Source organism: Argopecten irradians, chromosome 8 (assembly GCF_041381155.1).
Source record: "Argopecten irradians isolate NY chromosome 8, Ai_NY, whole genome shotgun sequence".
Taxonomy (NCBI): domain Eukaryota; kingdom Metazoa; phylum Mollusca; class Bivalvia; order Pectinida; family Pectinidae; genus Argopecten; species Argopecten irradians.
The window spans coordinates 39,374,076-39,388,560 of NC_091141.1; the positions used below are offsets into that span (position 1 = coordinate 39,374,076).

Sequence of the window (14,485 nt, forward strand, 5' to 3'; positions counted from 1 at the left end):
CACAGGTCCACCTATATACAGTGGTGAATTACAAACCCATTCACAGGTCCACCTATATATAGTTGTGAATTACAAGCCCATTATTCACAGGTCCACCTATATACAGTGGTGAATAACAAACCCATTCACAGGTCCACCTATATGTAGTGGTGAATTACAAACCTATTCACAGGTCCACCTATATACTGTGGTGAATTACAAACCCATTCACAGGTCCACCTATATACAGTGGTGAATTACAAACCTATTCACAGGTCCACCTATATACAGTGGTGAATTACAAACCTATTCACAGGTCCACCTATATACAGTGGTGAAAATAATCAAAGCAGAAAACTTTTTCTTCAAAAATCTTTGGTATTTACTTTAATGAAGCTCATTATGATTAATTAAACAACCAATAGCCCTTGAAGTCTGAAATATTTAAATCAAAATATTTGACCATCCCACTTAACATCTAATTTAAGCTCTGAAAATGTAATCATCACTAAAAATCAACAAGAACCATAATTCAAGGATCATTGCTAATCTTTGCCGAGATCAATATACCTTTAACACTTTCATTCCCATTACAATCAGTAAGCATGATAACAGGGTGAACCTACTCCTGGCTGTTAGCATGGTGAGAGCATCTGTCCTTCAGACACATTATCCTGCATAACATTCCTGTAGATGGTTCGGAGGCTGCATGCCGATACAGGCTCATCCTGCATCATTAGCTGTTGGCTGATGTGCCAATTATTAGATCTTTCAATGGATGCCCTGCCCTCTTGACCTCTGACACTAAGAATTAGCATTTCAACATTTTGTGATGCCAATTAGGACTAAGAATTTTAAGAAGGACTTGAAATTTTCTCTATCCAGATATCACCCTTTGATAATTTGATGTCATGTATTGGTATCACATTGATGGCAACCACCTGGCACCCTTTTCTGTTCTGTGATATCAGAAATGTCATATCAGGTGTCACTTTCTAAATCTCTGCCATCAATTTCGACAATTTCTAAATCTCTGCCATCAATTTCGACAATTTCTAAATCTCTGCCATCAATTTCGATAATTTCTAAATCTCTGCCATCAATTTTGACAATTTCTAAATCTCTGCCATCAATTTCGACAATTTCTAAATCTGCCATCAATTTCGACAATTTCTAAATCTCTGCCATCAATTTTGACAATTTCTAAATCTGCCATCAATTTCGACAATTTCTAAATCTGCCATAAATTTTGACAATTTCTAAATCTCTGCCATCAATTTCGACAATTTCTAAATCTCTGCCATCAATTTCGACAATTTCTAAATCTCTGCCATCAATTTCGACAATTTCTAAATCTCTGCCATCAATTTTGACAATTTCTAAATCTCTGCCATCAATTTCGACAATTTCTAAATCTCTGCCATCAATTTTGACAATTTCTAAATCTGCCATCAATTTCGACAATTTCTAAATCTGCCATAAATTTTGACAATTTCTAAATCTCTGCCATCAATTTCGACAATTTCTAAATCTCTGCCATCAATTTCGACAATTTCTAAATCTCTGCCATCAATTTCGACAATTTCTAAATCTCTGCCATCAATTTCGACAATTTCTAAATCTCTGCCATCAATTTCGACAATTTCATCAGATTTGCAAAAAAAAGGTTCTCTAAACATTTCCAGAATCTCAAACAACTGTAAGTACTGCCACAGAAATAAAGCTAAATGTCATTAATATTTCTGAAACGTTGCACAATTATTTTATTTCTGCTGCAATCAGCTTCTGCGTAAGCTGACACAGAAATCGTTATCTGTCTGATTACAATGCCTTCATCATTAATTTCATCATCATATAGATTAATCAAGCTCTAGCTTAGCCGACATTTATTCAGCGTCGTTCCGAACTAAATTACGTGCTCAAACGATTCGGAGAACTGCTGTCCGAGCACAAGAATTTCCAAGGACATCGGCTTGTCTCCATTGATCAAGTGGATTTAGCTGATTTAACCAATAAAACAGGCTTACATCTCATCTATCTGCCCAACCATCCCATTTGATGATTTAATGAAAATCTGTCTGAATATTTCAGACACATACTTACATATATACCATTGTGTAAATATGGATAAGCTAGAACTCAAGAAGTACAGATATGACAGTGAAAACATATTTCAAACTAAAAACTCTGGAAAGATGCAGAAGATGTGTCAACAAATATCTTTGAGCTGACTCATACAATGTACAAAGAAACTTCAGGACCAGGCATTCCAAAAGAGCAAGTGCTCTTTATTCCATGCTCAAAAAATATACTCTGGGCCCGGCATCATAAAACTTTCTCATACAATTTTTTTTTACTCACGTCTATGTGAAATAGTAAACTTGAATAAAAAATCTGTCTGAGAATAGTTTGGTGGTCCCGGGCCTTGGTCATATTTACAACACCAACATTAGGACTAGGCACTCCCAATGAGCAAGTGTTCACCATTCTATACTCATAAGATTTCTGTGGTAATGTTTTGACTCTACAATGCAAGATACAATAATCTTCAGCAATTCTGAGATACCACTTTAACCTAGTCAGATGAATATGGATACAAATCAACCTTGACCTCAACATAAACCTTGACCTCTACATGAACTTTGACATCAATAGTAACATTTTTATGACACAAAAAGAATTTATTAGATCATGATGATGGTTTCAATAACAGCAAACCCTCTGTTTTGTATTTGATGGTCTACATAGGCTGCATTGCTCTAGTGCATCTTCAATCACTATAACTGCCCTGGAATTGGCTTTTGAAGGTAAAAGAGGTTTGTTTTGCACTGATATGCATCAGGGAGTACTCAATAAAATTGAATTCCTCCAATAAAGCAACAGAAGCAGTACTACTGACACCAACACCCAGACCTTTCCACCGATGGCCAGATACGGAAACTGATACACATTTAACATTTATGGAGCACAAGATATATCCCTCCCTAAACAAATAAAACATTTATGATCAAATGTGGCTCTCTGCAAAATGGTGCATATGGTCACACCCCTGAGAATGGCGTATGATCCAAATCGACACAAATGTAATCATATGATGACGCAACAGAATTGAGTTAACTGTTCAGTCGCTTACTGTCAGTTGTACTTTACACAGTAGATCAGATGTGACAGCCAAAAGGAAGGGGCTATAAACAGATATCATTGCGGACTTTGCCTCGAAATAAAAATGGAAAAATATAAATAGAAGGAAAAAAATGTAAATCTTTTTTGATTTATCATGTGCAGATTATAAATACAATTTAATTTTTCTGGCCTTTTTATGAAGTTATATTTTTATTGTTATTCTGTTAAGGTTTTGATTGTTTTGCTTAACATCCTGCATCCAGAGTATTGCATGAAAAACCACTGACCCACAGTCAATATCGATCTCTAACACTCAAATTTATACCTGGGGTTCAAACTCACATCATCCACAGATGGTGAGCTTGCCTAATGCTAATATCTAGGGACATTATATAATTTCACTGATTTACTGGGTAACCAATTAATTCATCCCTAAAATTTCATAATAACTTGTTCCAGTTACGGGATTCTTACAGAGTTCATTTTGCTACTAAATCAAAGATAATCAAATAAGCTATTTCCATCCATTTCATTTTATTAATTTTTTATCTACCATTTTATTTCAATTTCTAATTTTACTAATGAACTTTTTCATGAATTCTGCATTAAATATTTATTGATTCATTAATGAATCTACACCTGTTTTATTGCTAAAGATTAATTTTACATCATTTTTTTAAAATATCATAATTATGGGCTCTTATATATAAATTTAACAACTAAAAAACTGTTTATATTTCTTAGCATGGATATATATCCGACATAAAAACAGAATTTAAACAACACATTCCAAAGTAAAAAAAGATAAAATATCAACCAAACTGGTGAGAACAAAGATTAGCACTTCCAGTAGAAATCAGGATGCCATTATCCCAGCCAAGCTTCTTCTTCAACATGTGTGAATAGACTCATTTTACAATTTATTTATGCAAAACACTCGCTCTTCAATTTATTACATACACAAACAACAAAATAATTTCTGTAATAACAACAGCACGATGAACAAATTTAATGTTTTTATAACTTGAGGAAACATCATAAGACTTAATGGAGAACACTGGGCATTGTCCCAAGACGGAAATATTTCAACCCGACCTACCTCCCACTTTGACCGCTAGGTGGCAGCACCATCAGCCAACACTTATTATAAAGCCCCGTAGCCTACTGGTCGTGTTGTGAATTACAAGAAAATCATTTTAAAATCTTTCCGTTAGATTCTGTTTCTAAATTATACAGGAAACAGCATCAGGAATTGTTAGCTTTATGATATTGATTTTCTTTAAACAGCAGACATTACAGAATATGAATGAGAGCTTTTTAATACATACATAACTGATGGCATAAAGGTGAGAAAGGATAGTCTTACTACATAATGATTAAGTCATTACTACATTCTGGCAATCTTAAATAACACTCTTTGTCAACTTTGACTTTTCAAGCTAACCAGACTTCCAACCAAAGTCTGAAGCTGGTAATTATTCCATTATAAGCTAGTCCTGGCAACGTAGATTTTAAATGAAACTCACAGAGCAGTTAGCGCACTACACAAAACGTTTAGCCAAAGTCTTGCATGGAAATAGTCGGTTTGCATGTTCCGAAACACTTTGTGTTTACAAAGCAAACCCCTGGATGCAGGCAGTCCATTGCAATGTTAATAGCTATTACCAGCCAGAAATGGAACCCTATTACACCCGATATGGTCATCATAATTGTATACAAGTAATAATTGGAGTATAAATGTATGTATTGGACCTCCTTCAGTTGGCATTCATGGACTTATAAAAGCCAATTTGAATATTAAGGGATTGCTCTAGTCCAGTTGGCAGACTGGCAGTCATGAATGCCAACTGAAGCATGTCCAAATTTTGTTCACACAAACTTAAAATTTTTATATGGTGTTTTCATGGAACACCTATATCTTTGTGCTCTTATATGTCATTTGTAAGAACTGTCAATTTAATATATGCTTATAATAAATTATGTTATGATGAATTGCTTAGTTATGACTGTCAACACTCCAACTCCCACTCCACTGCCCCCCTCCCCCGCCCCCATAGTTCTGTAACAAAAAACATAACTTGGAACAAAAGGGAGGAACCTTGTTTCAGTATAGATCATGCACATCTTCACTCTGTATAAGGATTATTGCCACCAAGTTTGTTGAAATCCCTCCAGTAGTTTAGGAGTGGAGGAGGTTTATGTATGAATAACTGAACAACCAAACTGGCATTAATTGAGTCGTTGACTTATCTGACAAAATAATGGTTGTTTAAAAATAAAGTAGTAATGTCTTAGACATAACCATCCCTACCTCAAAATAAAATAAGAATGGAATGGGAGTGAAAGGGTCAGGACAGACATGAGTATATATATAGTCACTATATCGCCCACCGTTCATTTCATATTGAACATAAAATACTAATTTGTGATGATTGGTTATGAAAAGAAGAAACGTGACGGTTGATAAATTGAATCCTTTAAACAGATACACAATATCCTTACCACAGATAAACGGAAATCGGTTACCAAATCGATCACTACGCAGAGGTTGTCAAGCAACACAAGATGGGGAAAATCTTACTCCATTATTGATAATTTCAAGTAATTTGTTCGAAACTCGAAGCTCATTTCAAATCACTCTTGAGCCAATCGACATATTTTGCATATACAGCAAGAAGACATGTTATTCATCTTGTTTGCATCGACAAGAGGCTTGTTCTGTTCCATCTGTCTTTATAAGACAATCCGGTAAACACTGCAGCATTGATTTACTGGCATGTACAGGTGATAGATGACAACCTCTCAACCCTACTTTCAAACATAGAACATTCCACATCAACAAGCAAGCTAATCCATTATCACGAATTAGGGAGATTTTGCTGTCATAGCTCTGATGCAATTTTTGCTATGCTCCTTCTGGTCAAACCCAGCTGTAATTCGAAATGACTAGGCCTAAGTGATGGACTTATATAAACAAAGTTTTGATTATGATAAATGACCATCACTTGTGGTTTGTAAAAGTGCATGGAACATATTGCATGTGTATGTATGACAACGGTTATTTCCAATGAAAGCTAGGAGACACATCAAGTCTATTGGATATTATGGAGAACAAACCATTTGGTCTTCAAGAGACTGCTGTTAGGCAATTTCCAAGCTAAATTAAAATTTTCTATTACAAGAAATGGCTGCATCAATAATGGTATGAACTGACAGGGATTTTGGAAAGATAAATACTAGAATGTTGACATTGGCAGTTTTTGCACCACAATGATGGCAACCCACCATGGCTTTTTTCCTAACAATTATAATACAAGATCCGTCTTTTGCTAGCATAAACAGCTTTTGACATAAAATAGTGGTGTCAATTCTTATTGGCAAACTTATTATTATCAGAATATCATCATCAACAAAATCCCCATCATCATCATTATCGTCATCATTGCAGTCATCATCATCAGCATCAGCAGTAGCAGCAGCAGCAGCAGCAACCACAACAACAAAAGCAGCAACCACAACAACAAAAGCAACAACCACAACAACAGCAGCAGTAGCAGCAGCAGCAGCAACAACAACAACAGCAGCAACAACAACAACAGCAGCAACAACAACAACAGCAGCAACAACAACAACAGCAGCAGTAGCAGCAGCAACAACTGCAGCAACAAGCACAACAACAACAACAGCAGCAGTAGCAGCAGCAACAACTGCAGCAACAAGCACAACAACAACAACAGCAGCAACAAGCACAACAACAACAACAGCAGCAGTAGTAGCAGCAGCAACAACAACAGCAGCAACAAGCACAACAACAAGCACAACAACAGCAGCAGCAGTAGCAGCAGCAACAAGCACAACAACAACAACAACAACAACAGCAACAACAAGCACAACAACAACAGCAGCAACAACAAGCACAACAACAACAACAGCAGTAGCAGCAGCAGCAACAACAACAACCACAACAGCAGTAGCAGCAGCAGCAACAACAACAACAACAACAACAGCAGCAACAACCACAACAACAACAACAACAGCAGCAACAACACCAAACAACCACAACAGTAGCAGCAGCATCAATAAAGAACCAACCACCAATGGATTATTGTCAGCTAATTGGACACATACAACATAACATGTGTGATGCTCTTCTCTAGATCTCCTGTTTTCTATACAGTATACTGGCAATAATATGATTACCAGTACCATATATCTTACAAAAATCATCTTCCGCCAATCATAGACAACTCTGCACCCCTACAAACGAGAGTGGAACTCCTCCGGATCAATAAACAACATGGTTCATTGTGTATACTTAAGGGTAAACAGGTTAAATTCTTTCTGGTTCTCCTTTAACATCTAATTAAGTAGCAAGTAAATGTTTGACCAACCAACAAATCAATGAAGTACACAGGAAACAGCTCCCAAAGGATACCATTAACCCGGTTTTTGTCTGAATTGGTCCCCAATTGTCAAAGATCCATCAGTTAAATGACTCTCTTTTTTGAAGACTGTTCACCCTATGCCCCCTACACATGGGAGCTAGTTATAGTTATAGGGCTATATTAAATTAACCTAATTACAAACACTACTTATAATTGCACATTTAACTATTAGGCTTTTTTATCAATAATACACATATATATGTAATGATATTTAATATCAAATGAGTAAAAATATAATAATCAGAATTAAATTTTGTAATGAATACGTTTTTGTTGGTTTTTTTTGAGAATTTAACCCAGAATGGGTCTGCTGAAAATATTGAGAGAAGAATCATAGAATGTTTTACAGGATTTTGGTAATTGATGTGTATATACATATTTGAGTAAGATGGGCCTGGGTTGATAATTGCTGACAAGGTATTGTTCAATTGGGACACCAGTTCAAACCCCAGTCTTTCTGCTACATTTTCTCCTCATCTAGCTAATGTTACAAGAACTTTATTATCCTTCTTAACATATCATAAACATTGATTTGACATAGTCAACCATTATTTCATAATTAATGCTAGGGCTGTGAATAACTGGAAAAAGTAATGTTATCATTATATGTATCACACATGCAAAGAACTCACCTTTGATGCTGAAACTGCGGGCTAAAATTATGAACAATGTGATTGTCCAGTCGTCCGTTGAGTATTAAACGATTATCCACTCGTGCGTGACACAGACATGGACATTGACACTGACAAGGGGATGGCTCGAAAACATTCATTTTAACCGTAACTGGTCTGTTTCCTAATTCCAATGCACCATTTTTCCATTCATCACTTTAACCTTGCCACTTTCTCGATATGATCATCGACCATGGCTTAATTCACACATTTTTTAAATGTTTGTTTTCCTTAATCCATGAACCATGTCGCTACATATTTTTTAAACTCTCAACTCTTAGTGCGATGGACCATGGCTTGACACATCCTCTCACTTCACTTTTGTTTACCTATATCAAATCCCAAGGATAAGAATCTCCACATATCCCTAATTGTCTTGGTAATCAAAAAGCCACAAATGCTGCTGAACCAAAATGGTTCTGTGTAAAATTAACAATGTGTTTCCTCCATACTGAAATGGACCCTGGCTCCACAGAAGTTTCTACTCTCTCCAGCCCATCCTGTAAGGTCAGTCTACCATCAGACCACAGTTATAATGGACATGTGTAACATTCCCTGTTCTCCCACTTGTACTACTTGTATCCCCCCACGATCTGTATCTACATGGTAGACTTATCACATTTTAATGTGTGGAGGCAGACGGCATTGTTAGCGGTAATTAATCTTAAAGTATCACAGCATACCTGGGCTTGTCATAACTGTTATAGATCAGCTGTGATGGATGGCAGCCAGCTAACATATTATAGGGCTCACACAGGCAATGTAATCCTCCTCACAACAAAGTCAGCATCTCTGAGACTATAACACTTGCCAAATGGTCAACAGTCCAGTCTGTAATTCTGCTGACCAGTAGTCTCCACTTCTGGACATTACTTTATTACATGAACTATAATAAACATCCAAAACTCTTGTATGGCTGTGATATTACAATAAACTTTCAATCTTTAAACAAAAATTTGTAAAATATAACCTTACGAACTTTCAGACGTACAAAGTCTTTTTAGTCTGTTAATGCTACAATGAGATTTCGATGATGTTTTCACCGTCTGATAATGTGTACTGAAACATTTTTCAGGCTATGATTTTGTTGGTCAGATATTTCATTGATGTGAACTGACCACTGCCATTGGTCAATACTCCATGGCCATGAAATTGTTGACACAGCAGATTTCTCTATCATTATTGATCCATCTGTATAGTATCCCTCAGATAACTGACCCCCTATGGTCAGCTCTGGCCATAGACTACTCCTAACTTCAAATGTTTATGACCATATAAACCACAATATAGAATTAATTCTGCTATACAGGTGATACAGGTTCATTAACATCACACATATTCTTTTCTATCACATCAAATCTTGAAAATTTTGTCCTTCAGACTGTCCAGTTGTAAAAAGACACAAAAGACCCTGTTGAAATCAGATAGATATCCAACTTTACATTCTATAGTAACCACTGGCTTTTTAACACTGCCTCAAAAATACCACAGATCATAGTCACTGTATGATATGTTCTTGAAAATGTGTGTGTCTCCGACAATATCTGTTAAGAGTATATCATTGATGATGCCTGTACACACTAAGTTCATCCATACCATCCCACCAGATATACGAATTATCCACCAGATATATAATTCCCAAAGCCAACCTGTACTGGAAATTTCTGCTTGGTCAGGCCATTGGAGGCTTTCAGTCAGCAATGTACAGAAATGACCAGTAAATTGTATGTTATTCCCAAAGCCAAAAATAATACAATCGGACACATAACACTGTAGTTATATACATCGAGAGGGAGACAAACCCATGAATTAGTGATCAAGGTTTTGTCAATATTACACATTAGCAATTGGAGCAAGACTTTCTAGACATTTGTATGTACTCAAAAGCTAGCTGGAAATGCCATGGAATGTCACTGTCATAATTACATGCTGACATAAGATTGCGTGATCGGTGAAATGTGCCTCCTGGTACCAAATCCAAGGAAAACTCTACAGTAGAAATATAATTTCATTCTAATGCACTCAAACTAATCCAGCAAAATGCCATCCTTCGTGAACAGAAATCTGTTTTACATCCACTGAGTGAGCTCTGGGCGTTTAAAAACAGAAATCTTTTATTAAGAATAATGATTCAAAGAGAATGTTTCATTCATGAACCAACAAGCCAAAATTAAAGAAAACGATGAAAATTCCTCGTGATACCTGAGTTTATTTGAATTGAAGCAGTATTGTTCAATCAAAGTGGATTCTTTCTTGTATGAACCCAGCTTCAGATTGCGATGATCCAATTTGTTGCAGAGAAACTGGTTTTTATATCTGTCTAAAGACGGCTCTCAAAGACATTCCCGAAATCTTCGACCAGGTTTGTGTAGTGTTTGAATTTGTGTAATGTTTCTGTTTCAGAAATTCTCGGAGGTAATTATAACCAGATGCGGAACCATCCACCACAGCTCATCATATGGACAACATAAAGTTATAACGTACCTAAAAACACCTCCCTACCCTGGATCAATTCAACCTTGAAAACTACTTGATGACTTCTCAAATTTTTTAAAAGAATATCTGAACTTCTGATGAAATAAATGCACATTAATAAACAGACTGTTATTTAATGAGTTTAACCACATACCTCACAGCAATCTATTTAAGTTTCAATCATTTTAATTACTTGTATCATTTACTATTCTAGCCCGCAGAATAATACAATGAATAGTCAATTTTGATACCCAGACACAATCTTCAAACAATTTTGATACCCAGAAACATTCTTCAAAATCTTCAAACTAGAAAATTTGATTTCTCACTACTACAAATGGTAACATAACTTTTGTCATAATTACAAATGTTTTCTGCTCCTGCAAGAGCTTTAATAACTACAGAGAATAAAGCCTAGTAAAGGGAATAGGATGAATGGTTTGCCCTGCATTGTCAGTAAAATATGACTGGGTGGGGTGTGCTTCCTTCTGTCTTTGGCAGCAAGCTTCAGTGAGATAGCACTATAAACAGACAAGAGCCGGGCTTTTTACTGCAGCCTCCCAAAACACAGACAATCACATATGAAACAGCTAGGTGAGATCCTTCAATGACCTTAGCTGTAAATAGGGCCTTAAAGCCTATAATCAAACAAACGATCAGATGAATGACCTCGATTTTAAAACATGATACTTCAGCACAAAAGCTAATGCTGTTGACCATATTCTGTATTTGCATATTACAGAGTTATCTGCCCTTGCGGGTAGGTATCGATTGTGATGTCATGAGTTTGTGAGCATAACGTCATACCTTTCGGAGAAAACAACGTGAATTGCGCTCACAAAATAATGACGTAACAATCAATACCTACCCACAAGGGAGCTAACTCTGTAATATGCAAAGACAGAATAAGGTCAGACATCAGTCAATTGAATTTATAAGCTTTCCAAAACCTGGTTAAACTCACTCGCCCCTGAAGACACATTTAGACTCCCCTGAATTAAGAACTAGAACAGTCCAATATGAAATTTCAGGGGTGATTGAGTTAATGTTTATATCACAAACAAACAAAACCAAATAACAGGAGCTCACGATTATCTAGCATGGAATAATAAACCTGAAAGTCAAGATCTTTATAGCTAATGAATACGCTATAAAAGTGGAACTTTTACAAACCATCAAATGGGTCCTGGAGTTCACCAAAATACAACTCTGCATATTAAGTACAGAGAAACAACCGTGGGGGCAGTCCTTTCCCTGGACAGGATGTTATTGGTCATTAGGATGGTAATAACTCCACTTTTGTGCAGCAATAAAACTGACCAGTATAGTGCTTCCCCTACTTTAGTGGTCAAAGCAATAAACTACTTATTACTTCCCCTTGGCTGGTGCTTGATATTTCAAAAGCCTTGTCAACTTTTTGTTTCAAATTATTATTCTCAACTGAAATGTTTTCAAAACTAAAATATATAATTGCTATTGAATAAATATCATATATTATGTAATAACTGCTAGGATGTTTTGGTTATTTAGATTTTGTTCAGAAATTAATTCCAACATCATGAAAATTCTAATTTTGAAAAAGTCTCTGCATTTTGTTAAGCTTGTCACAATATTCAAGCAATAATCATCACTAGGAATTTTAAAACCAAAAAGAATTAATTTACCAGACAACTCTGGTAATAATCGATTTAATCAAAAGATATATATATTTGTAATACTAACTATTCTTCCCAATAATAACAGAAGAAAACATTGCTAACAACATTCTGTCAAACGCCAATTTATTGCAAGTGAGTTTTGTTAGCTAATCCACTTGTGCAATACAAAAATATCCAAAAGAAAAATTCATTGAAATTATTATCTTCTTTTATTTCATTGATTCAAATCATTAAGCTTTTTTGTGATCAAAATTATTCCTACTCAGCTGATATTAATTTCTTAACATGTAATCACACTATAGTCAGATACAAGCTTTAAAGCTTGCTATGTTTTCACAACCAAATACAATTATTCAAATTGGCCAGGACAAAATGACATTTCAGTTTGAAACCTGTCTGTAGTTGACCAATAACATATAGCACATGTCCATTTGATGACTGACCACAATCAATACATATCTCCAGCATACAATACAGTCACATTACGGCCATACTGACCAAGTGATGACCAGCTCTGGAACTGAAAAACTGACCATCAGCCTTATGGACTGACCATGCCACCACCAACTTGACTCACAGCAAAATCTACATCTAATAGACCTAACACTACCCTGTCCACCAGCCCCATAGTTAATACTAGATTATCTCCCCCTAGTTTGAAACTGGAATCACACTTAGGCTGTGGGAACAAAAATCATCAAGCCAAATCTTGGTGGTATTTTTAATATGCTTGAGACGGGTGGTGAGTCTACTCTTTCACAGCAAAACTGAACTTAAACCGGGAATACAGTTAAAATGAGATTGACCACTACTGACCATGAATATACACAACCAGAAAACTGACCACCTACCTGCAAGTGACCATCTCCCTGGGTAATAGATCTAAATTCTCGCCTTATTACTGTATGGTTTAATACCTGAACTGACCTTAGACTATACCTATACAAATCAAAGTGACCCATTCATGTATCTGTGTCACAAATGAATTGACATGCTATCAAATACATTATACATCCCCATAAAAAAACCGCTGGGTCAAGACCGGTCACTTCAAACCTTACTCATAACCTAGCAATGTTTAACCTTATTTGACCTTTCATTCATAGTATTATAGTGAAGTGGTCAAACGTTAACCTAGAATGACCACCACCTTAAGACTGACCATTAGGCAAAAGTACGAAATGGGTAGATCTTTTTTTATCCCATATATACCATAGCTGAACAAATGGACAGCCTGCATACCAATTTATCACAAAAGAAATTTCAAATTTCAAGCTATATGATAATATGGCTATGCATTAATTGATGGATTGCCACAGGTATTAATCAAACCGCCCAGTTGAACTGCATGTGACTTTGCACTTTATACTAATATGCATCCTACGATTGTTTCCTTCCATCAACGAATGGAAACAAGCAAAGGACGTTGTTTGATTCCTATCTGAGATCAGGCCCCGATTTCTCGAAACAAACTTAAGTCAAAAACTGACTTAAGTCATAAATTTTCATATACATTACATAAGGAGAAAAACTTAAGTTTTGACTTAAGTCTGCATTTTTGTTTCGAGAAATCGGGGCCAGGACTGGAACAAACAGACATACACTCTAACCCCTGCACCACGGATGTATGGGTAATGACCAGATATATGGGTAACACATATACATGTACCTCCTCCCATTCTTTTATATAAGAGTGGGTGTGTGAATAATAATTACTACAAATGAACTCATTCACCCCTCAAATTTCATAATAAACTGTTCTAATCCTTGATTTAGGAGAGTCTAAATATGTTTTAGGGTGAATGGATTAACTTAAGCCTATATACCCAAAGAGAACAAATAGAATATCACTGGGTGCTTTCCACATTAAATACGGTACAGGATTATTACACATTTTAAGCCATTCACAGATAGGACTGCATGGTCAGTTTACACAAAATGATAGATTATAAGATAACTGACCACCTGTTCCGAAAGCTGAAATTTTATCCAAGTTTCTCTGCTGTGGATAATGACAGAATTAGCATGCATGTCAATATGGTCCTGTTGTCTGTGTGTTGTACTGGAAATCAATACCACCAACCCCACACGCCAGTACTTCTGGCTCCAAACTCAATATATACAATATCAACTA

At 35.9% G+C, this 14,485-nt stretch overlaps 1 protein-coding gene across 10 annotated transcripts in view; it reads right to left on the minus strand.

The window, feature by feature from the left end:
* Positions 1-14,485, minus strand: part of LOC138330331 (rho GTPase-activating protein 39-like) — a 157,021-nt gene that overhangs the window by 134,543 nt on the left and 7,993 nt on the right. For 8 of the 10 annotated variants that reach the window (XM_069277884.1, XM_069277877.1, XM_069277880.1 and 5 more), the window contains exon 1: positions 8,180-8,334. The exons of the other annotated variants lie outside the window; for them this stretch is intronic. In XM_069277884.1, the coding sequence (XP_069133985.1) occupies positions 8,180-8,319 (140 nt within the window). In that variant the 5' untranslated portion in view covers positions 8,320-8,334. Of the gene's footprint in view, positions 1-8,179; positions 8,335-14,485 lie in introns of those variants that run through there. 10 annotated transcript variants of the gene reach the window in all.